The sequence below is a fragment of the Pezoporus occidentalis genome, unplaced genomic scaffold (assembly GCF_034315485.1).
Source record: "Pezoporus occidentalis ecotype Australia unplaced genomic scaffold, CSIRO_AGI_Poc_V1 ctg4, whole genome shotgun sequence".
Lineage (NCBI taxonomy): Eukaryota > Metazoa > Chordata > Aves > Psittaciformes > Psittacidae > Pezoporus > Pezoporus occidentalis.
In genome coordinates, this window is record NW_026915724.1 from 21,662,850 (window position 1) to 21,685,253 (window position 22,404).

The following is a 22,404-nucleotide window of genomic DNA, read 5'->3' on the forward strand; positions in this document are numbered from 1 at the left end:
TTCTGAAAGGTTAGATCAGCTGTGTGTACATTGCAGCTTGGATGAAGATAGGAGGGGTTTTGTTCACTTTTCAGATTCAACATTTGTTTGCTTTGTTTCATTTCTCCACGTGCTCCACTGTTGCATCAGTAAACTTTATTACATTCAAGTTTTTTTCAAGTTGTGTGATTCTACATCCAGAAATAGGTAATTTTTACAGGTTATTTGAAGATGTTATCACATTTTCTATGCTTGGGTCAGCTGATAATTTGGAGTCAGAAGTTCTTATGAATTCTGAGCCTGGACCGTCTCAATTACAGTAATTTATTCAGATAAAATCAGGCAAAGCTATTACTGGATTAGTTATAAATGTGTCAGAAGTCACCTTCCTTATGAGTGTGTGTGTCAACCAGTGCAGTATCGATCACCTTCCGTAGAAATAATCTTCAGCAAGCAGATGAAAAAAGTGCACAAGTATTATATAAATAGTACCTCTTCAAATAATATAGTTGCTCAAAGAGTAGTATCCCAGCCTATAGTGTCAATCAAGTCATGGAAAGAAAGTATTTTTCTGTGGAAAGTATTTCCCACTTCAGTGTCTTAGAATCCTTAAGCCTTGTTTTGTACATTACATAGTATATATAAGCAATGAGTGGAATAGCTCTCATTGACCACTACATAAAACAAGAGTGAACAGAATATTTTAATGACTACAACATAAAGCTTATTGCTTCAGTAAAATGTACGCCATTGTTTTTCCTCTGATATTAAAAAAAAAAAAGTGCCGTCTTCTCCCTTCTCTCTTTTTATCTCTGTATTTTTTCCATGTCTCTTTTTTTTTTCTTTCTTTCCCTTTTTTGTTATATTTTAAACCAATGGTAGACTCTTCTCCTTGCTGTAGGAAAAATTCTCTAGTTCCTGCCTACATTTTCCATAGCACATTGTATCTTTATGCTCTGCTTTAATAACATTTCATTAGCTCATTCAAACCATTCCCTGGGGTAAGCTTTTATTATTTGTAAAGTAAATAAAATATCATAGTGCTAATATTTAAGAGGAAAAATGGGCCAGACTCAGAAGAATAAAAGTTTTCTATTATTTTTTTGAATTAAAATTTGAAGTGCACAAAAAAATCCCGAGTAATATTCTGGAACCTCTGAAGTAACTAAAAACACCTTGTAGAAACCATCTGCCTGCTAATATTCTGAGTTCAACAGAGAAAGTCTAGGAGTGATGTACTTCTAAGTAGTAATGTGGAAGTAATCTGTTTGTTAGAAAGACACTTGAAAAAGAGTTTATTAATTTAAAATTGGACACAAAAGACAAGAATAGACATCAGCAATATTACAGTTTGCTCAGTCTGGAAGTTCTAGAGGTCTATCACTGTGGCTACTTGCAATAATAATGATAATAATATCGTTAACTTCCCTGTCTTAAGTCATAGTTTCACAGTTTCACAGTATTCTAGAGATTGGAAGGGACCTCAGAAGATCATCTAGTCCAATACCCCTGCCAGAGCAGGAACACCTAGATAATGTTACACAGGAATGTGTCCAGGTGGGTTTTGAATGTCTCCAGGGAAGGAGACTCCACAACCTCCGTGGGCAGCCTGTTCCAGTGTTCTGTCACCCTCACTGAGAAGAAGTTTCTTCTCAAGTTTAAGTGGAACCTCTTGTGTTCCAGTTTGTACCCATTACCCCTTGTCCTATCATTGTTTGCCACTGAGTAGAGCCTGGCTCCATCCTCGTGACACTCCCCCTTTATATATTTATATACACTAATAAGGTCACCCCTCAGTCTCCTCTTCTCTAAACTATAGAGACCCAGCTCCCTCAGTCTTTCCTCATAAGGGAGATGCTCCACTCCCTTAATCATCTTCGTTGCCCTGTGCTGGACTCTCTCCAGCAGCTCCCTGTACTTCTTGAGCTGTGGGGCCCAGAACTGGACACAATATTCCAGATACGGTCTCAGCAGGGCAGAGTAGAGGGGAAGGAGGACCTCTCTCGACCAACTAACCACCCCCCTTCTAATACACCCCAGGATGCCATTGGCCTTCTTAGCCACAAGGGCATAGTGTTGGCTCACGGTCATCCTGTCGTCCACTAGGACCCCTAGGTCCCTCTCCCCTACACTGTTCTTTAACAGGTCGTTTCCCAACCTATACTGGAACCTGGGGTTGTTCCTGCCCAGATGCAGGACTCTACACTTTCCCTTGTTATATTTCATCAGGTTATTCCCTGCCCAACTCTCCAGCCTGTCTAGGTCTCGCTGGATGGCAGCACAGCCTTCTGGCGTGTCAGCCACTCCTCCCAGCTTAGTGTCATCAGCAAACTTGCTGATAGTACACTCAATTCCCTCATCTAAATCGTTGATGAATATATTAAATTATACCGGCCCCAGTACTGACCCTTGAGGCACTCCACTAGTTACAGGCCTCCAACTAGACTCCGCCCCATAGACTACAACTCTCTGGCTTCTCTCCTTCAGCCAGTTCACAGTCCACCTCACTACCTGATCATCCAGACCACACTTCCTCAATTTAGCTGTGAGGATGCTGTGGGAGACTGTGTCAAATGCTTTGCTGAAGTCAAGGTAGACCACATCCACCGCTCTGCCATCATCCATCCACCGTCTTATTTCCTCATAAAAGGCTATGAGATTGGTCAAGCATGATTTCCCCTTGGTGAAGCCATGTTGACTGCCCCTCATAACCCTCTTATCCTTGATATGCCTTAAGATGGCACCAAGGATAAGGTGTTCCATCACTTTCCCAGGGATGGAGGTGAGGCTGACCGGTCTATAGTTACCCGGGTCCTCCTTCTTGCCCTTTTTGAAGACTGAAGTGACATTTGCTTTCCTCCAGTCCTCAGGCACCTCTCCCGTTTCCCAAGACTTGGTAAAGATGATGGAGAGTGGTCTAGCAATGACCTCTGCCAGTCCCCTCAGCACCCGTGGGTGAATCCCATCTGGACCCATGGATTTATGGATGTCCAGATTGCTCAACTGGTCTCTAACCCATTCCTCATCGACTAAGGCAAACCGCTCCATTGACCTGGCTTCATCTAAGGTCTCAGGGGTACAGGGCTCTTCAGGACTGCCTGCAGCAGAGTAGACAGAGACAAAGAAGGCATTCAGTAACTCTGCCATCTCTGTACCTTCTGTCACCAGGGCACCCATCCCGTTCATCAGTGGGCCTACATTGCCTCTGGTGTTAGTTTTATCTGCCATGTATTTGAAAAAGCTCTTTTTGCTGTCCTTGACCCTTCTCGCCAGGTTTAATTCTAAGGATGCCTTAGTCCTCCTAGCTGCCTTCCTACATCCTCTAGCAGCAGCCTTATACTCCTCCCAAGTGGCCAGCCCCTCCTTCCATGACCTGTAAACTCTCCTCTTCCACTTGAGGATACCCAGAAATTTCCTATTTAGCCACGCAGGTCTCCTGGCCCTCTTCCTTGACTTCCTACGTGTCGGGATGCTCTGATCTTGAGCTCAGAAAAGGCAATCCTTGAATGCCAACCAACTATCTTGGGCCCCTTTACCTTCAAACAGCCTTGCCCATGGGATTTCCCCTAGCAATTGCTTGAAAAGGCCAAAGTTTGCTCTGCTAAAATCCAGGGTTGCAATTCTACTTGGTATTCTACTGGTCCTACCACACAAGATCCTGAACTCCACCATCTCGTGGTCACTGCAACCAAGGCAGCCCTCAACTCTTACTGCTTCGACCAGACCCTCCTTGTTAGTGAGGATGAGATCCAGCAGCGCTCCTCTCCTGGTCGGCTCATCCACCATTTGCAGGAGGAAGTTATCATCCATACACTGGAGGAACCTCCTGGACTGCGGCTGGGTTGCCAAGTGGTCCTTCCAGCAAACATCAGGGAAGTTAAAATCCCCCACGATGACCACGGCCTGTGACTGTGAGGCCGCTCTCAGCTGCCTGTAGAAGGCTTCGTCAACTTCCTCACCCTGATCTGGTGGTCTGTAACAGACACCCACAACAGTATCGCCCCTGCCAGCCTGCCCCTTAATTCTCACCCAAAAAAAAAAAAAAAAAAGAAAAGAAAAAAATAAACAGAGGGGAGGTGAGGCATCCCCCCCCTGCTGCAGCAAGGGACTGGAGCAGGGTCCCTGCGGGGTGCTGGTGGCACAGGGCAGTGCTGTGCCCATGCTGTGCCCTCACACCAGCCCCACACGGGATAAGGCAGCACCTCATGTGTTAGGACACATAGTTAGATGGTTGTAATCATAGAATCATAAAATAGTTTGGGTTGAAAAGGACCTTAAGGTCATCTAGTTCCAACCCCCTTGCCATGGGCAGGGATGCCTCACCCCAAACCACATCGCCCAAGGCTCTTTCCAGCCTGGCCTTGAACACTGCCAGGATTGTAATGGTATCTTGGATACCAGCATTAGCTCAGAGTTGATGTTTCTGCCTTCACTCCAATTCTTATCATTTTTGGCCTATGACATTCAAACCATATCATAGTTATCAGGCTATTTTCCTTCTGTCCAAATCATTTGAGGTATATATGTGTTACCTTTCTAAAGATGATATGAAAAAGTTAATTTGGAATTTACCCTAAATGCACACATTCAGTGCACTGTATGCAACCTTGATTCCTGCTCCTTTAGTGTGTATCATAGAATCATTGAATCACAGAATAATTTGGATTGGAAGAGACCTTAACAATCGTCCAGTTCCAACCTCCCTGCCATGGACACCTTCCACTAGACCAGATTGCTCAAAGCCCCATCCCACCTGACCTTGAACACTGACAGGGATGGGGCAGCCACAGCTTGTCTGGGCAACCTATTCCAGTGCTTCACCACCCTTATAGCAAAGAAATACCTTTGTCTTCATAAGTAGGAATTCTCATTAAGAAATAAACAACTCTTCAGCACCATCCTTTACTCATGTAGTGTTTAACAGTGCAATTAACACATATAATTGGATCCTTTGGAACAACATAGTTAGGAAGCAAGGAGATAACAGAGTTACTAAATAATGAAGTGGATAATTTTGTTTACAAAAGTATGGATAGTGGCTATGTGATGATCAATGTCTTTTTTCTATTTCCTTAGAAGAGGTTTCCTGTCAACACACAGAAGTATTTTATATTCACTGTAGCCTGTGCATATTCACTTTATGTTTACAAACATTACAGTTGTGTGTTGCTCAAGTTCAGTCTTCTTGCAAATGCACAAGGTACAATAGTTGAGGACAAAACTTTTTAATTACATACTGTGTTGAAAGCAGGAAAGGAATAGGGAGATATGAAAATCCCACATGCTGTACATGAAAACTATTTGTTTAAATCCTCCAAAAGCAGAAAATCTATTTTCATAGTAGGAAATAAGCACTGCATGAGACCAATGATAATTTTTTTTTTACACACAAGTTAAAAAATAATGTATCCTGCACATTAGTTATAGTGCAAGTGTGCATATTGTACCCAGAGGGTTCTTTCTATAAAAAAAAGGATCATAAAATCCCATCAACGTACTATATTTTTCTGCTGGAGATAAATCAGGAAGATTAATGAGGTTAAGTTATTGCTGTCTAGCATGCCAGGGAATAAGTTTCTAAATTAGAATTTTAATTGTACGTTCTATTGCAGTCCTCTTACTAATTCACATTTCACTGTATTTCTAAAATCTTTCCTTATACAGAAGACTTAAAGAATCTTAAAGAAATTAAAGTAATGGAGTTTTTAAAACTTAAGGGGGTAAAATGGAAATGGCTCTGAAAGCCTGTGGAAACTAGGTTACCTATAAAGTTTTTAGACCATTCTGCAGAATCTACAAAGATTTCTATTCCTGCTGTTGAATCTTACAAGTGACCTTCAGGTATGGCAGATTTAGATACCAAGATAATAAGTGCCATTAACAGATATCATGAACAGGTTGGCATATATGGAAAGTGATTCTTTGTTAGTTATTTTAGAAATACTCTATGACACTCTTTTGTGGTATTGTCATGGTTTAAGACCAAATGACAATTGGTCAGTTGAGACTAAATGTACTCACCTACCAAAATATTTCAATCACAGATATATGCAATTTTATAAATTGCAGTGCTTTCCTATTCCGCAGTAGAGAGGACACGGTCCAGTAGTGAAGTTGGCTGGGTCTGCATGGTGGTTCCAGCCATGCTGTGTGTTCTCCTACAGTGTCTCTCAGGGGACCTCCTCCCCTCTCCTTTGGGTTCTCTTCCCGAGAGGCCCTGGCCACTTTCAGATGTAGGACTGGGTAGAAAAGAATACCTGATTCTCAGTTATCTTGTTCAAATGCACTTGGCACCTAAAAACTGGGTTTCACCATAGCTGGCACTCATGATCTGCTATTTCTGAAGGCATGCAACATCTTCACAACTTTCACAGTGACTGACAAGTCGTTTCTCTATTCTTATACCTGAGCTACTCTGTTATCCTGTAGTGTTAACTAAATTTCATAGGCATTTGCTAACCCTGTGGTCAACTAGAGCTATCTCATGCTAACTGCTACAAGTCATTAAAGATACCACACCAAAGCAGTCCAGTCCTTTTAATATATTTTCATTATGAGCAATAGCTTGACTAGACTGGCTGAGTGTCCAGGATGTGCCAAAGTCTGTGACCTTAAAAATACAAATGTGTTAGAAAATACACTAATTGAAAGCATGTTGCTGCTGAAAAAAATAAGCACACCAGTCCAATGACAGAATTAGTCCCAGATTTTGTCTTACCATGTGGTTTTAGCCCTTTTTTTTGAATTCCAAATGGCAAGTCATGTGGCAATTAGTCAGTGGAGAAGGCAGTGGTTCCTCTTCCATTTCAGCATTTAATTTAGGCAGTGACAATGATGTTTAGTGTCTCAAAAAAACAGGAGGACTTTTGCTTTCCTACTTTTCTTCTCATGTGTGATGTAGACTAACCTAAATGCACCTGAGAAGGAAAAAACTGTTTGCTGCCTCTGGCTATGCAAGCCTTCTTGAATAGATGTTTTGGTGGGATTTTCTGCATCATTAAAGGACACATAAGCACAAAAAGGAGCAGCAGGAACAATATTAGAGAACTGCTGTATGTTGGACTGTAACTGCTTTAAGACTGATCTGAAAATCTTATGTAAACTATCAGCCTATTTTTGTGAGAAAATTCCAAGCAGAACTAGGGGGGTTGGGTGATAACATCAGTATATACTATTCGCAACAGTCTTTATTGGGTTTTTTCCTTCCATGTTCAGACCTAGGTTACAGTAACACACTGGTAAGTGCTTTATAATTGCTGAAGGCAGTTTACATTGATTAGATAGATTTTCACATTGGCTCTTGCAACATACAGTTTTCAAGGGCAGGCATAGTAAAATGTTTTTTTAAATTCCATTATTTGAAAACTGGACATAATTCTCCATGATTGAAGCTGACAGAAAAGAAAAAGCTGATGGTGAATATATTCCCTAGTGACACGCTGTCATCCACAAACGCTTTCAATGACCAAAGCAGTGATTGAAGTATGAAGAGCTACTTGCGTACGCTGGGTTGCCATCAGTGAAATCATTCACCACTGCTCTCAAGCACTTGGGGTGATCAATTACTTGCAGGTGATACATTTTCAATGACAAAATCTTTCCTCAAAGTGACTAGAAGATTAACAATGTTGTTTCATAGCTTGGACCTCTCTGCAGATTTCTTTAACGTAACTGTCAACGACTCTTTCTTCTTAATCTCTAAACAAACTGAATAAGATTATGTCAGTTTTCTATTTTAAAAACAGATAATGTTATTAAGTAACAAGAGCATCCTCACATGACTGATATTCTGCAGATTCTGAACACTGAAAAACCAATGAACTGATAAATTTACTGTAATCATAAATCTTGCACTGTTCATTAAGTGAGCCTTAAGGTCCTTGTCCTCCAAATGTTTATGGACTTGCTTAAAATAAAATGTGTATTTACTAGGGTTTGTGAATACAAATATGAGTCTAATGTGACAGTAGAATTTAACTCAGAGTTTAATGGATGCATTTTCTTCTGTTTGTGATCTCCACATATAAAGCAGACATAGCAATAGTAAAGGGTGATATATTTAGGTAAAACAGTGATGATTCTTCACAATCTAATTCAGGGCATTTTAGGTATCTATTTTAGCTGCAACTCAAAGGACCTATGGTAGAAATATAAGTTTCTTTTGTAACTAAGTTTAGACAAGGACTTCCATTAGGACCACCATTAGTTGTCTGGTCTGGCCTAAGGTAGACAATGTGCATAACTCTCTGCATGTAGCTTAAAAAAAAAAACCTTACAGGCATTTATAACTGCATAGGTCATATTACTCATTTTGCTAAAGCACATCTTAATCTGGTTATCTAGAAATAGCATGGAGAAACTGATGTTATCAGTGGAGAAACTAGGGTCATGTGGGAAAATCAGATATCGTAGAGTCATACATTTGAAAACAAATACACAGATCAAATGTAAGATGGTTATGCAGTGAAATATTTCCTTGTATCTGTGAATAGTGTTCTTCCTTATTAAGTAGGCAAAGTAGATTTACTATGTCCTTAACTTCTCTTTTTTTCTCTTGTAAGAGCTGGCATTTTGTAAATGACATCCTAGGAAACTACACTGTTGTCACCTAGCAACTGTGAAGTATTTTTTTGAAAAAGTTGCTGCTTAATAATAAAAACAGTAATTCCGCTCAACACTACATTTGTAGATGTTAAAGTACTTAGAAAGATGCATTACCTTTACTGTCCTTAATTGGAAGCAGGAAAATCTAGAATAGAAAGTGTTGCCAAAAATTACAATCAACAGACCTGCAAATTGTTTCCTGAAGATCTCCACATTCCAGCCTCTTCAAACTGTACTTTTATATAGGTCCCTTTCAATATTTTCTGGGTTTATTAATTTTAAATGAGGAAAGGGGATAATTTAAAAAATCTGTATTTGCAATGATTATCTCCCCCTCTCATTTGAGATATTGCAGTTATTTTCTAGTCTGAGGGTCACAGTGAATTAGCCCTTAGCAAATATTTAATTTTTAATAGAGACCACTACAGCATTGATTTAAAGCAAGCAAAAGCTTCACATTAAACAGGGGAAGTTTAGATAGATTGGATATAAGGAAGAAGTTCTTCACTGTACGGATGGCAAGGCACTGGAATGGGTTGCCCAAGAAAGTTGTGAATGCTCCATCCCTGGCGGTGTTCAAGACCAGACTGGACAAAGCCTTGGCTGACATGGTTTAGTGTGAGGTGTCCCTGCCCATGGCAGGGGGGTTGGAACTAGATGATCGTAAGGTCCTTTCCAACCCTAACTATTCTATGATTCTATGATTCGTACTCAGATGATCCTGCTGCTGCATCATGACCAGTTCCATGTTGCATATACAGCAGTTACATATAATTCTGGGGTTTGGGATGGTTTTTTTCAGAAACTGTATTATCCTGATTATTGAAATATTTTCTAACAATAAATGACAGCTGACATTGCATACTGAAATGTCTGCTGTACCAACAGCTGGCTTGAAAAGTGTTTCATTTTTCAAGTAGATCATGGAGGCTGGGTAGCCAAGGTTTTCTCAGATTTGATTTAAAGAAATACATATTTTAAATTCAGAATGTCCTACGCTCATTTTTGATTCTCTGCTGCCCTTGCCAAGCATTTGGTGAAATGAATCAGTTTAGAGGCATATATCTTTCTAATAGTCCACATTTTTTAAGAAACTTTTAAGGATGAATTAGAACAAATAGCCACTAAGTTAATGTGTGGGCTGCTGTGCAGCAGTCTCCCTGGAGAGTGATACGTCAGGAAAGAGATTAAAAAAAAATCTGTAATGAAATATATATTTCTCACAAGTAAGGAAGGATCTTGACAGATTATCTGATATGAGGTAGGTGCTCTGTTCTTTACTTCGGACAAATGGGATTTCTCCTTATAATTCATTGCCGATTATCATTCTGTGCAGTTTGTGTAATGGCAGCACATCGCGAATTTAAGAAATGACACTCCAGCTGTCTTTTACAATAACTGTTTCTTTTTATGCTTTTTCGCTGTAATACCTCTTCCTTCACGTTATCTTTTCTGTACACTTCTCACTGAAATACCTGTGTGTATCCCAAAATGAATTAAAAAGAACAATGGTTCTACATAAATTACATCTATTTATTTTCCTTATGTGATGGGGTTTATTTCCTTCACTAATTTATTGATGAAAACCCAAAGAAAAAAGAGAATCTGGAGTTCTTTTTCTAGAATATATTTTTAATAAAGAAAGTGAAGACAATATGCAATAGCTGGAAACATAAATCTGTCTCCTGGCTTTTGTTATTGTGTGAGATTTGATGTATATGTATTCTAAACAAGAGAATTATCTATGTTGCAGATGCATTATTAGGAAATACTTTATCTGTAAGGGTCATCAAGCTTATAATTGTTTTCAAAAGTTCCAAACAGGTGGAAGAAATTGAACCTGTATGTTAGCAGATGAGATGCAGACAAGCTGCCCAAACAAGTGCATTGCTTATTGTATATCTTACCTGAATTCAGTACCATGCAAATCTTTCCCAGCTGTCTCCAGAGATTTACTTTAATTGAATGATTTAAAACAAGTTCAGATAGTGTAGAACTTCATTAGGTAGAAGTTCATTAGTGGGACAGGGAGGTTTCCTTAGGAGTCTGTCTGGGTCCTCTGTATTTCAAGGTGTAGGCTTGGAAGCCTATCAGCAGGGCTCTTTCTCTGTAACAGCACACATAATGCTTAGTGAATTAAACCCAAGACCACTTGCTGGGTAGTGTCTTACAGGTCAATTCTGTGAACTAGTCTCCAGCAGAAGGACTGTAAGAAAACTAGAATTCTTTGTAGTCTATCTAGCTGTCTGAAATGCAAAATCCTGAGGAAGATACCAGGTCAGGTTTTAGACTGGATGAATGATTAGTTTCTTCTGCCTTTGGAACTTTCATCCAGTGTTAGGCATCTGAGAGTGTGACCTTTGCAAGAAATTGCAACACAGGTTTTTGCCCATGGAGAGCAATTCTTTATGCTGTTTGGTCTGGCTTATTACAAAAGTATTTTCCATCCAGCCTGAGTTGAGAGTGTTCTGGAGTGGGAGGGCTTGCTTATTTTAGATGCCATTGAGTAATGATTGGCAACTTTTTTGCAAACAGCCATAAAGCTGTAAACCATCTTAGGATTTGCAGGGTTTTGCTTCTCTATTCAGGCAGCAATCATCATTTCTCAGAGCTGTACCCAACAATGGTATGCCATTATTAAGGAGAAACTTATTTGTATGAGTAGGTTTTAATAATTTCAGTTTGCAGAGCTTAAAGAATTTTCTAAGGAAGTGTGGGGAGATGAAGGACAAACAAGTTGAAGCCTTTTGACAAGGCTTCTGTTTTACTTCAGTTATTGTTTACAAACTTTTCAGAAATAATCCATGTATTTCCAGGAATTTCTATATAATAAGTTCAAAAACAGCATTCTAGTGAACCTTTTAAGAGAAAACTCATTTCAGACAATGAATGCTTGTGTTCCATTGAATTTAGCAAGAGGTCAAGGGTTTATTTTGACTCTCACAGTTTTTACTAAGGGAAATGACTGGGATTTGAACAACAGTGTATTTAAAGTATGAGGGCAGAGGACACTAATAGTAGTCGCTTTAATAGGCATTATCTATTTCAAACCGCTCAGAACATGTTGAGGTCTTGTGAGAGGTACAGTCTTCCAGAGGTTTTCCCTGTTTAGTTTGGGACTTAGCCATTTTTGGCTACTGTTACAAGAAAAGTAAATCATGTACCTTGATGACCCTCTTGATTTAATCCCCTTATCATTCCAGTAAATAGATCAAAACATGACTTAAGACTGGCCATAGTCCTGAATTCCACTGGTTTGCTTGGCAATTAAATATTTTTAATACAAGATTACTATTTCAATAAAAAATTATAAAATGCATGTACATTATATGACTTACAGATACAGTGCATAAGTTAAGAAATCGTGCAAATGCCCTTTAGGAACATGGAATGCATATAACTTCTTTGCTGCCCTTTCAGCAGCCTGTGTGTTTTCATAATGTAAAGTACATTTTTAGCACCTTCAACTTTCTTATTTACATTATATTCATTAACGAGAGCACAGAGGTTGTGTGAATATGTCATTATATCCTTAAAAGAATCCCATTATTTTTATTCTCTGACAAAATAATCATTTTAGTGGTGTCCTAAATTGTGTTTAAACAAAAAGGTACGTACATGCGACTTGAATCCAAACTTTTTAAATGCCTGTATCTGACCTCTGATCCATGAGGTCATCTACCAAGAAGTAACTAAAACTTACTAGAAGTAACTAAAACATTAAAATATGTCAAAAATAAGACATGTTAGTACGGTGTGTAATTCTGCACTCAGCTACTGGAGCAACTCCAACACCAATGATGAAGCTCCTTCAGCTTTGTGTGTATGTATGAGAGCTGTGCAGAGAATCTGGATAGCACAGATGAAGAACCCTTAATGTTGCAAGAGTACAGCTTTGGAAAGGTTTAATAGCACTTCACGTGCAAATGATTCTTCTTGCTCTTACGCATCGAATCTCATGTAAAATTTTAGGTAGCATCTGGAGCTATGTGTAAATACCACCTAATCAAGACTCTTATTTTTACTCAATAAAAGAATCAGTTAAATGACACTTTAAGAACAATACCCACAAGTACTGTTTGCCTTTCTCCTTGGTTTATCCGTAAGGTAAATATTGCTGCATACTATCCTTAATGTCACTTTCTTTCCTTTTTTAGAGTTTCTTTGAAGGACAGTCTGCACCATGGGATTCAGCTAAGAAAGATGAGAACAGAATGAAAAATAGATACGGAAATATTATTGCATGTAAGTATTGATGCTACAGTTGTGCGCTGTGTTAACTTCCCATCAGAAATGGGTAAGAATGGCAACCAGCCTCATGCTCACATCAGGCTTATATTCATCTCTCTAATTAAGGAGAGAAAAGTGATGGAAGATGGTTTTGGCTTGGTTTTATTGTTGGTTTTTTGTTGGTTTTGTTCTTGTTTTTGTTTTTGTTTAAAGAAAGCTGTCAGATTTAGTGCATTTTGTCAGCTAGCCTCCTGTGATCAACATTTGGCTAATGGAGAATGACACCTTTTACCAGTATTCAGCTCTTAACAGCTCTTAAATTGCTCCTGGCAGCTTAGTAAAAGAGTACCTATGACTGCATTGGTACCTTGACTTTGGGTTCTGGATATTGTAGGAGTGGACAGTACTGCTGCTTAAGTATTCCTTAATAACAGTGACAGCTATCCTGGCTTACCCTCTTAAGTCTAGACAGACTAAGGAAAAAAACAGAATCTGTATGTTTTACTTAAAAATGCCAAGCTTGATAAAGATTAGATATTATAATAATCAAATAACTTGAGGAGATTATAGCATGTTTTGGTGAACAACCCCTAAACCTGGCATTATCAGAAGATGATGCACATGAGCATGGGAACAGAAAATATATCAATTTTGATAAGAACACAGAGGTGGTAGGTATTGCACTTAAAGGGTAACTTCCAGTGACCTTGTAGGACATGATCCCTTCCCTGATTGTTTCTCCACAATCCAAGTTGAAGATAGGTAGTGGATGTGTTTCTACTACCAGCCAGACAGATAACCATGAAGCTGGTATAAACAGAGAAATAAGTACCAGACACAGCACATCAGAAGGTTTGGAAGCATGAAAATAAATGATGGCCCTTAGGGACAGATCATTTAATGATACAGCTGGAGTTTAGAAATCATGTATAACCCTGGCTACATGGGAGAGCATAGACAAACAGTGCTGATTCTCTGAACATTATGAGGTCCTATGGTAGGAGTATGTAGTGCATATTTACACTGACTAACTTCAGCACCTGCTCTAGATGCTTGTCCAGGTACAGATGTACGTAGTTTTCCTTATCAGTGAACCATAGGGACCTGACAGAGAGAGGAGCAGGGCTTCTAGAGAAATGATTCAAAAAGCCCACTTGAATGTCTCTGTATCACCACCTCAGGTGGTCTCTCTGCAGTGACAACTCTAGAGAGACCAACTCCTAACACAGTGACCAACAGTACGTGGTATGAATAGGCTGTTACAGCACTGTGGTGCAGCTGGGCTGCAACAGTCTATAAGGAGAAAACAGCTCTGTAACTTGCTGCGGAAGGAGAACCCACAGGAAATGCTTGTGGAGGCAGAGGCAAAGTAAGCAAGAGATACTATGCCACATCGGTTTGAATGGACTTGCTGGTATTGCTGTGTGTTTTGGGTGTATAGTGTGCTACTTACTGAAAAAGGAAATGAAATCTTCTTGGGAAATGTGAATATCATGATGGGCTGGAGCATACGCAAAAGAAGTTCAGTTAGCTAGATGTGGTTTTTTGTGTTTCCTTCCAAGTATTCTTTAATGTGTAACAAGCTTGTTATTTTGTGAGAATGTATCAATACGTTAGATGACTTGTCATTTAAGTAAAAACACTGAAAGCATAAAGAATAGCCAAAAGTTTTATGCTTCTCTTCCCTTTGTGAAATTTTTGTTTCCAGTCCAAGCCTATGACAATAGATCTTCTCTTTTAGTCGAGTTTAGTGTTGTCAGTCCCCTCTTTAATGTCATGCCAGGCATCACCTTACAGACTGACACCCTTTGGCAGAAGAAACCAGAAGACTACTAGTGCTCTGTATCTGAGGTAATGAAGTGATGAGTAGCCAAAGGAAAACAAGTAAAAGATATTAGATGCACAGATCAATGGCAATTGCAAGTGATACTGAAGGCTTTCTGAGAGGGCAAGTATAACTCAGATCATTTAGATCTCAATTTACTTTTAATGTCCTCAGTCTTTAGCAAGGGGAAAGAATTGGATGGAGTTTTTATCAATAATGCTTCCTATTTATGTGGCTGTGAAAACACAGATAACACAAGTTAAAATTAAAATCCATTAGCGTTAAAGGCAGTATCTTAAAAGAGAGGCTGAAACTTGTCCACAGTTTGTCATTTGTTAAATAGATGTATGCAAATGGGGTAGTTAACTGTTTAATTATTTTGTCTGGTTTTCTGCTGAGTAAATGATCGCTTCTCAGAGTCTGAGAGTACAGTTTTAGCAGTCCACTCTTAAAAATTTCTCCCAGATAGTTGTAGAAAGTATTTGCTTTAGCTGAAAAGCATTTTACTAAACTGTCCTTTTGTGTTATGTTTAAAGAGCTAAAAATACATTGGTTCAGATGCCGCTGACTATGGGTACATAATTATAATGATTTTTTTTTTTTCTGCTAAGTATTTCATGGGGTTTTTTTCATCCATTTATCCTCTTTGTTTAAATTTTCCCCAAGATACTGCTGTCATATTAGTGCTTATAATCGTTATTGTTCCCTGAGAGAGCTAAAACAATAGCATCAAGCGGCCAGCATTTCAGGAGCTTGTCAAAATGGCAATATGCTTTACATTGCCCAAGTGATGTGTGTTTAATTGGTTACAAGCATGTCCTACACACTGTACGAAAGTCAGTACAACTTGTGAGCCATGGTATCAACAAGCTAAATCATGATCACCGTCCAGTCACTCACAGAAAACATGCTGCTTCTTTCCTGATCACAGAAAGCTTTGTGTTTTCTCAGTAGGAACTAAAACTGACATGAATCTGCCAAATGAAACTTTTTTTACCTAAGAAAAATTTGGTTGCTGCTGTAATTGTTTAGGTTATGCATGGATTTTGGTAAAATCTATTGGTTTTTCCTCAGGAGAGATCCTGAGGTAATTTTGGCATGGTGGGGCTTCTGTATTTATTTTTACCCAACTCAATATTGACTAAATGAGAAGAAAATATTGATCACAGCTTTTAAAAGCAGCTAAAGATTTTAGGGGAGACATTTATAAAAGGCTTGACTTGCAAAGACTCAGCAAGGCACGTCCCAAGCAAGGGTCAAGCTAGGCGTTCTAATCAGCCAGCTACTCCAGGGGCTTGTTAGAGATCACTATGTGCAGCCTGGCATATACATGTTGTAGGTAACATGAGATAATATTCATTATCTATTACCATTTTCTACAAAGTCAAATGGATTGTAATTTAAATGATTTTGAAAGGTTAAGTGATCAATGCAAGCTTAAGTTTGATCTCCTAATAGAGGGGTATCAAAATAACAATAAGCTGGAAAAGAGAACATTTAAAAGCTACAAAAAGTGTCAAGAGCATGTGAAGTCTAAAGGAAAAATAAACCTCTGAAAAATCTAGACAGTTAAGCTAGAGGCTATTTAAGAGCCAGCATACATGATGGAATAATGTATGGCTTGGGTACCTCTTAGGCTTAAATCTACTAGACATAAGCACAGGCAGAGACACAGTAACATTTCTTTTTGTTGACTGAAGTTTTTTTTCAAATTAAGGAGTGTTGCCATGCAGTAACTACTTAACTAGAGTTTTCAAAGCAATAAAAAACAGGTCACTCCAGCTCCACTGCAAATAAATGGGTATTGAACAGTCCAGTACCTCAGAATTCCCAGAAACTTAACTGAGAATGCAGTACTAGAAAGGACGCACTTGAAAAAGGAAAAAAAAAAAAATGGTACAAAGATATTATGAAGTAACTACTTAGTTTTGTCCAATGCAAAGCAAGAGTTATTGCAAGAAAAGAATGGAGTACCTAAAGGAAATTAAAAAATAACAGGAAAGGTGCAAAAAAAGGTACCACTACTTCTTTTCCAGTTGTATAAATCAGTCTAAAAGAAATAACAGGAAGTTATATTTTTTAAGATGTTCCTTAGTGGGAAATTTGAGCCTTTTTAGCCCAATATGGAATTCATTAGTGTGCATGTCATCAAAGATGGGATTCAGTGGCTTAAACACAGACAACTAGTCTGTGCAGGACCAGCAAATGTGACAGTGTTATTCTATAGTGGCAGCTGAAGGCTCGGCAGTATATCCTTGGGTATGTAGAGTGGCATGTGGTGCTTCTGCTTAGACAACTGAATTGTACCCTAAGTAACTCAAGAACTACACAAGTGTAGATTTTTACTAGCCTGATTTGTCCCGGTGAGAATGCTTTTAAGGCAGTGGTGCAGGAAATTATGAGAACGTGAATGAAAACACACCACGAGTCTTAACTTCTGGAGTCTGCTGACTTCAGCAGAAGTTGGATGAGGTCTCCAAACTGTAGAAGCAGCAGCCATGTCTGGAGCTTAGGTAATTCCTAATGTAGTGTCTTTCTTAAGTGTTTCTTTTAGAATTACAGGCCTGTAAGTAGAACAGAAGAAGAACTGTTCTGAAGAATCTGATAAATAGCTTAATTAAGCAGAGAATAGCACAGCATTTGAATATGTGTAGCATGGAAGAGTCAGACCACCGTGGGTTATGTAATAGGGAGTCATATTTCTATAAATTTGTAGTCCTGGAAAAGTGAATAAGGCTGAAAAGGCTGACCTGATGAAAATAATTGGTTTAAATATTGCAACATGTTTGGAAAAACTCATTCTTGAGGACTGCTGGGTGAAATAAACACAATAAAAGAACAAAATAAGAGCTGTGTAGAACCTAGAGCTAGAATTTTAATTCATTCTAATTTCCAGTATTTGGTTTAAAACTATGCCTTTTCTCTCTCCCAAGGGAGTGCCAGAGAAGCAAATGAGGCTCTGAGATCTTTAGTCCCAAAGATTCAGAGCATAAAAGCAGAAAATAAAGAATTTGCCTCTTCTTTTCCTACTTATTCATTTGAAAATTTCTTTGACTTGTAATTCTAACACACTGTTATTTTAAGAGCCGCTTGCCCTTTCCTTCCTCCCCCAAAATATTATGCCACTTATGAAGAAGGTGGATTTTTAACCCACTTAGTGTTCTTTCATTCATTCGTTAACTTTTAGGATTTTTAAAGCTGAAAAAAATAGCTGTTTGGAACATGAGTGGCAAGTTTCCGGTGCTCTAATGCTTATATACATTTACAACAAAATAATGACAGGAAGGTCTGTCATAAGCTGCAAGTAATACCAGCTCAGCTAGCAAGCAGCATTCAAAACAATTATACACAGGTATCTAATTAGCAAGAGTAACCTGAAACCAATGCAGGAGGAAAGTGGCTATTTAATATCTCTCCATTCTTGAGATCATACCCTCAAATTGTTTTATAATCAAGCCACACAGCATTTTGGAAAAGCCATTGTGTTTGGTTGCTTTTGAACCAAAAGTATCAAGAGGAGCATATGAAGTCTCAGAGAAGAAAAAGCCGTATCAGCATGCAAAGATCTTTTGGCAGGGGGGAATCTAGCCTCTAGCACTTCCTAGTCATTGCTGTGGTGTCATAAGGAAAATGAGGCAGCTGACAAGAAACAAATTCATTCAATGGTGTTTTGGACTGGAATATGGAAAATAGAGTTGGAATTGTTTGCACATTTCTGAATAGACACAAATGGCCACAGTGGAGCAAAATTCAGTGACAAAGCCGTTATCTGACTGCTTGGGGTTTGTCATTACTTTCTTTTGCTTTCTCCCTTACTGAAAACATAATGAGTTTCCTTCAGAAACTGTGAGGTGGCAGTATGTCTTGTAGAATGACTTTAGCTTATTTTGAGTACTGGCAGACACATTTTGAAATTACTAGACCTTTGTCAACTTAATGTTATTTATTTTATTGACAAAAGGAGTGGCTGTCAAGGCAAAAAAAAAACATAATTGCAGTAGGTTTCACAGTATAAGACTCAAAATCAGAGGAGATTTGTAAACCCTTATAAATGACTGATGTGAGTTTTCATGGACAACAAAACAAGCATGAACTTGCAAATGCTGAGGGTTTAGTTTAACTTTAAAGGGGTTTTGATGAAGGCTTTGTTATTGAATGTGTCTTTAATTACTTTTTTTTTCTCTCTCTATTGTTCCTATTTCAGATGATCATTCTCGAGTGAGACTGCAGCCCATTGAAGGAGAAACAAGTTCTGATTACATCAATGGAAATTATATTGATGTGCGTATACTGATGTAGTCAACAAACTTAATGTTGTGTTCAGTCAAAGAGGGAGCTCTTATTATTCTCATGTTATTCATAATTTGTAATAGATATCACAGCTGCTAAACATTGTTGCAAAGTACTATCTTTGGAAGCTAGGTGTACACTGAAGGGGAAAAAAAGGCCTCAAAGATTTTGTCAATAATCAAATGAAAGGAGTAATTTCCTCCAACTGCCACAGGACTGAAACCTTGCCAGAAACACTGTATGGCTATTTAGCCTGCTGGTGCTTATAGAGGCTAACAAAATGTTATTTTCACTTTCTGTCAACAGCCTGGCATCATTCCACATTTAAAAGAAAGCTGTTTGCATATTAATGTGACAAAACTCTGTAATGCCTAATGCAGAGATTTGCAATCTCTTGTCATTTCTGCACTTTTAAGTCGCCTTCAAAGTATATTCTGCAGCTGTTAACCAGTGCTTCTAATGCAAGCAAGACATTTCATTAAATATGTAGGCTGTTTAATTATTGAAGGTGGCTTCTTTGTTTATTCTGCATCATGTTAACTTAATGTTTTACATTAGAATAAATTCTTTAAGAGTCAAGGTGGTTTTAGTTGAAAGAATGAACTCAAGAGTAGAATTGAAAATCATTAGAAAGTCAATAATATCTAAAGACATAAAACTGTAGATAGCAAAGATAATAATTTTATTGCTCACATGGAGTACTGGATGTTAGGCTAAGTAAAACAAGTGGTGCTTCATTGGAAACTGTCTGCTAAAGATGTCTTCTTCAGCCAGTGGCATCTTTGAAAAATGGTGTCACAGTCTGCAGTTCAAATCTCATCACCAGTATGAAACAGAAATGTAACAGATGTTTTTCTCAGAGACTGGAGAAACTAGAGCTATACCAGAAAAGTAGGTACTTCAGTTTTAACAATTTCAAGTCTCGAGTTGTAACTTTCTGAAGATGCCTCCTTCTAGTGATGTTTATTACAATGTTCAAGAACCATTAATTTCAGCTTAGATTTCTGCACAGTCCTTTGCTGCTTAAAAGAATAGCACAGACACCAAGAGTTAAAGGCACATATGGTAATACATTTAGTTAGACATCTCACTAAACTCTGAAGGGAGTAATTTTCTGTCATGAAAGGAAAAGAGTTCACATTGGGGGCCTACGTCTGAATTCAATTTCAACTGAATACACTTTCTATAACATTCAGGATTGTTCTCATTTTAGGCTACTAGTATATTCTTGTGTCAGATTTTGATCTGACTCAAAAATATTAGAAGATGTGAGGAATTGGACCATACAGTCTCATTTAAAATGCTGGTAAGATAGCTGCATAGCAACTTTTTTTTGTTTATGGAAGCACAAGAGAGAACGTGGCCCTAAAAGAAGCAGTGGGTGAGAACCGAAAAATTATCTCCCTCATCCTCAGCAGATGGCTTCATTGCAGAGCTTGGAGGACTGCAGACATCTTCCAAAGAGAACTCTAGCACAAAACACAGCATTTTTTGTTTATAATCTTGTAAGTCAGGTTTCCATTAGAAATGCTTGGTTTTCTACTACAGAAGCAGCTGCAATTTTATTCTTGCATGTGCTTGTCAGTACAGTTGTCATGTTGTTAAACTAAACATGCAAATAAGGGAATGGCACTGTCACAGACACTATGAAATTTTCTTGGATAAAAGAGAGGGGCAATGGTTATGCTGTGTTTTTTCCTATGGGTTTTTCTACTGGGAAATGGAATTGTTTGATCCCAGCCACTAGGGATATTAGATAACACATAGCAGAAAAGAAATCACCACTGTAGCTGTCTGAACATTTCTCATTTCATACACTTCCAAATTTTGCTTCAGTGGCATGTAAAGGAATCAATTCTGTAATTCATGCTATTTATTCTCTCATGTTCAAGGTATCTTCAACTGTTTTGAGTTCTTTCCCACCTTGCATCACCACAATGGCCCTTGCTCTTTGCAAAGAAATTGCAATGGCATGCGAGCTACAGTTTTAAGTTCTTCCTGCTGTTGACTGAAAATGAACAAATCACAGTGGACAGAGTGAACATCCCCCCCACCATTCCCCAACCCAAATGCAAATCTAGTGTTCTTTAGCTGTTAAAAAAGGAATAGGCTTTGCACTCAATAGCAATAGCTTGGAGGTATATCTCAGCCTCCATGAGCATCTGATGCCATTAACTGCAAGTGCTAGAGAGGATTTCATGCTGCTCATTTTCAGCAAAGTCAACAAGGGACTGAAAGAGCATATTACTTCTGTCCCTTAATGTACAAGGCTGCAATTAAGTATCTTACAGAAAACACATTTGCCTCTTGTTCCCTTTCTCCCTTGCCCTTCCCCCACTGGAAAGAACTTTTGCATCTAATGCATTATCTGTATTGTGATTTTTACTGAATACTACTCTAAATGAATTTTCATTCACAGCAACATAGCGGAGCATATTGCTTATTTTTTTTTCCAAATTTATTTTAGGGTTATCATAGACCAAACCACTACATTGCTACACAAGGTAAGTTTATCACCCTTTCTTGTTGTGAAACTAAGAGGTTTTGGTACTTGGATTACAGTTTATGCTCTAATATGCTTTCTTGCCACAGTCACTATCCAGGACAGAGTAGGCTCTGTCAGTAGCAAACTGAATTATTACCTAATTTTCTAATTTTCAGGTATGTCAAGTAAGCAGCCCTTTACTTTTGTGTTTAAATACGTTTTGAGTAGAAAAGCAAAGTCACCCATTTTGGTAGAAGTTACTCAACATGTTGTTACTCATGAAAAAAGAAATAAGTCATGGTATAAATACTCACAGCAGCTCATAGCAGCCTTCCTGTATCTGAAGAGGGCCTATAAGGATGCTGGAGAGGGACTCTTTGTTAGGGACTGTAGTGATAGGACAAGGGGTAACGGGTTCAAACTTAAACAGGGGTAGTTTAGATTAGATATAAGGAAAAAGTTCTTTACTGTGAGGGTGGTGAGGCACTGGAATGGGTTGCCCAAGGAAGTTGTGAATGCTCCATCCCTGGTGGTGTTCAAGGCCAGGTTGGACAGAGCCCTGGGTGATATGGTTTAGTGGGAGGTGTCCCTGCCCATGGCAGGGTGGTTGGAACTAGATGATCTTACGGTCCTTTCCAACCCTAACTATTCTATGATTCTATTCAGTAAGCTTTTGAGAGAGACAATGGTGTCATAAAAATGAAAGTTCTCTTAATTGTTCAATGATAACTAGGACTCAGGTCCTAGAAAACACTTCACTTAGCAAGTTTTACTAGAGAACCCAAAGACATATTATGCTTGTGAGGGGATTCTTCAAAGGGATCTAGTAAGACAATTTTACAGGCTATTGTTTAAAAGCTTGCTTGTGGACAGGAGCCCATTCCTTCGACAACACACAAATTATTTTTCAATTTGTACTTGCCTTCAAAGACATAATTTGCTCATTCTGATGTAGTTCTTAATTAATTTTTGGCCAAGTTTAGAGCTGGAA

At 38.5% G+C, this 22,404-nt stretch overlaps 1 protein-coding gene across 11 annotated transcripts in view; it reads left to right on the forward strand.

Moving 5' to 3' along the window:
* Window positions 1-22,404, forward strand: part of PTPRM (protein tyrosine phosphatase receptor type M) — a 473,439-nt gene that overhangs the window by 400,432 nt on the left and 50,603 nt on the right. For all 11 annotated transcript variants that reach the window (XM_062632987.1, XM_062632988.1, XM_062632990.1 and 8 more), the window contains 3 exons: window positions 12,741-12,828; window positions 18,843-18,919; window positions 21,396-21,432. In XM_062632987.1, coding sequence (XP_062488971.1) covers window positions 12,741-12,828; window positions 18,843-18,919; window positions 21,396-21,432 — 202 coding nt within the window. The remainder of the gene's footprint in view (window positions 1-12,740; window positions 12,829-18,842; window positions 18,920-21,395; window positions 21,433-22,404) is intronic.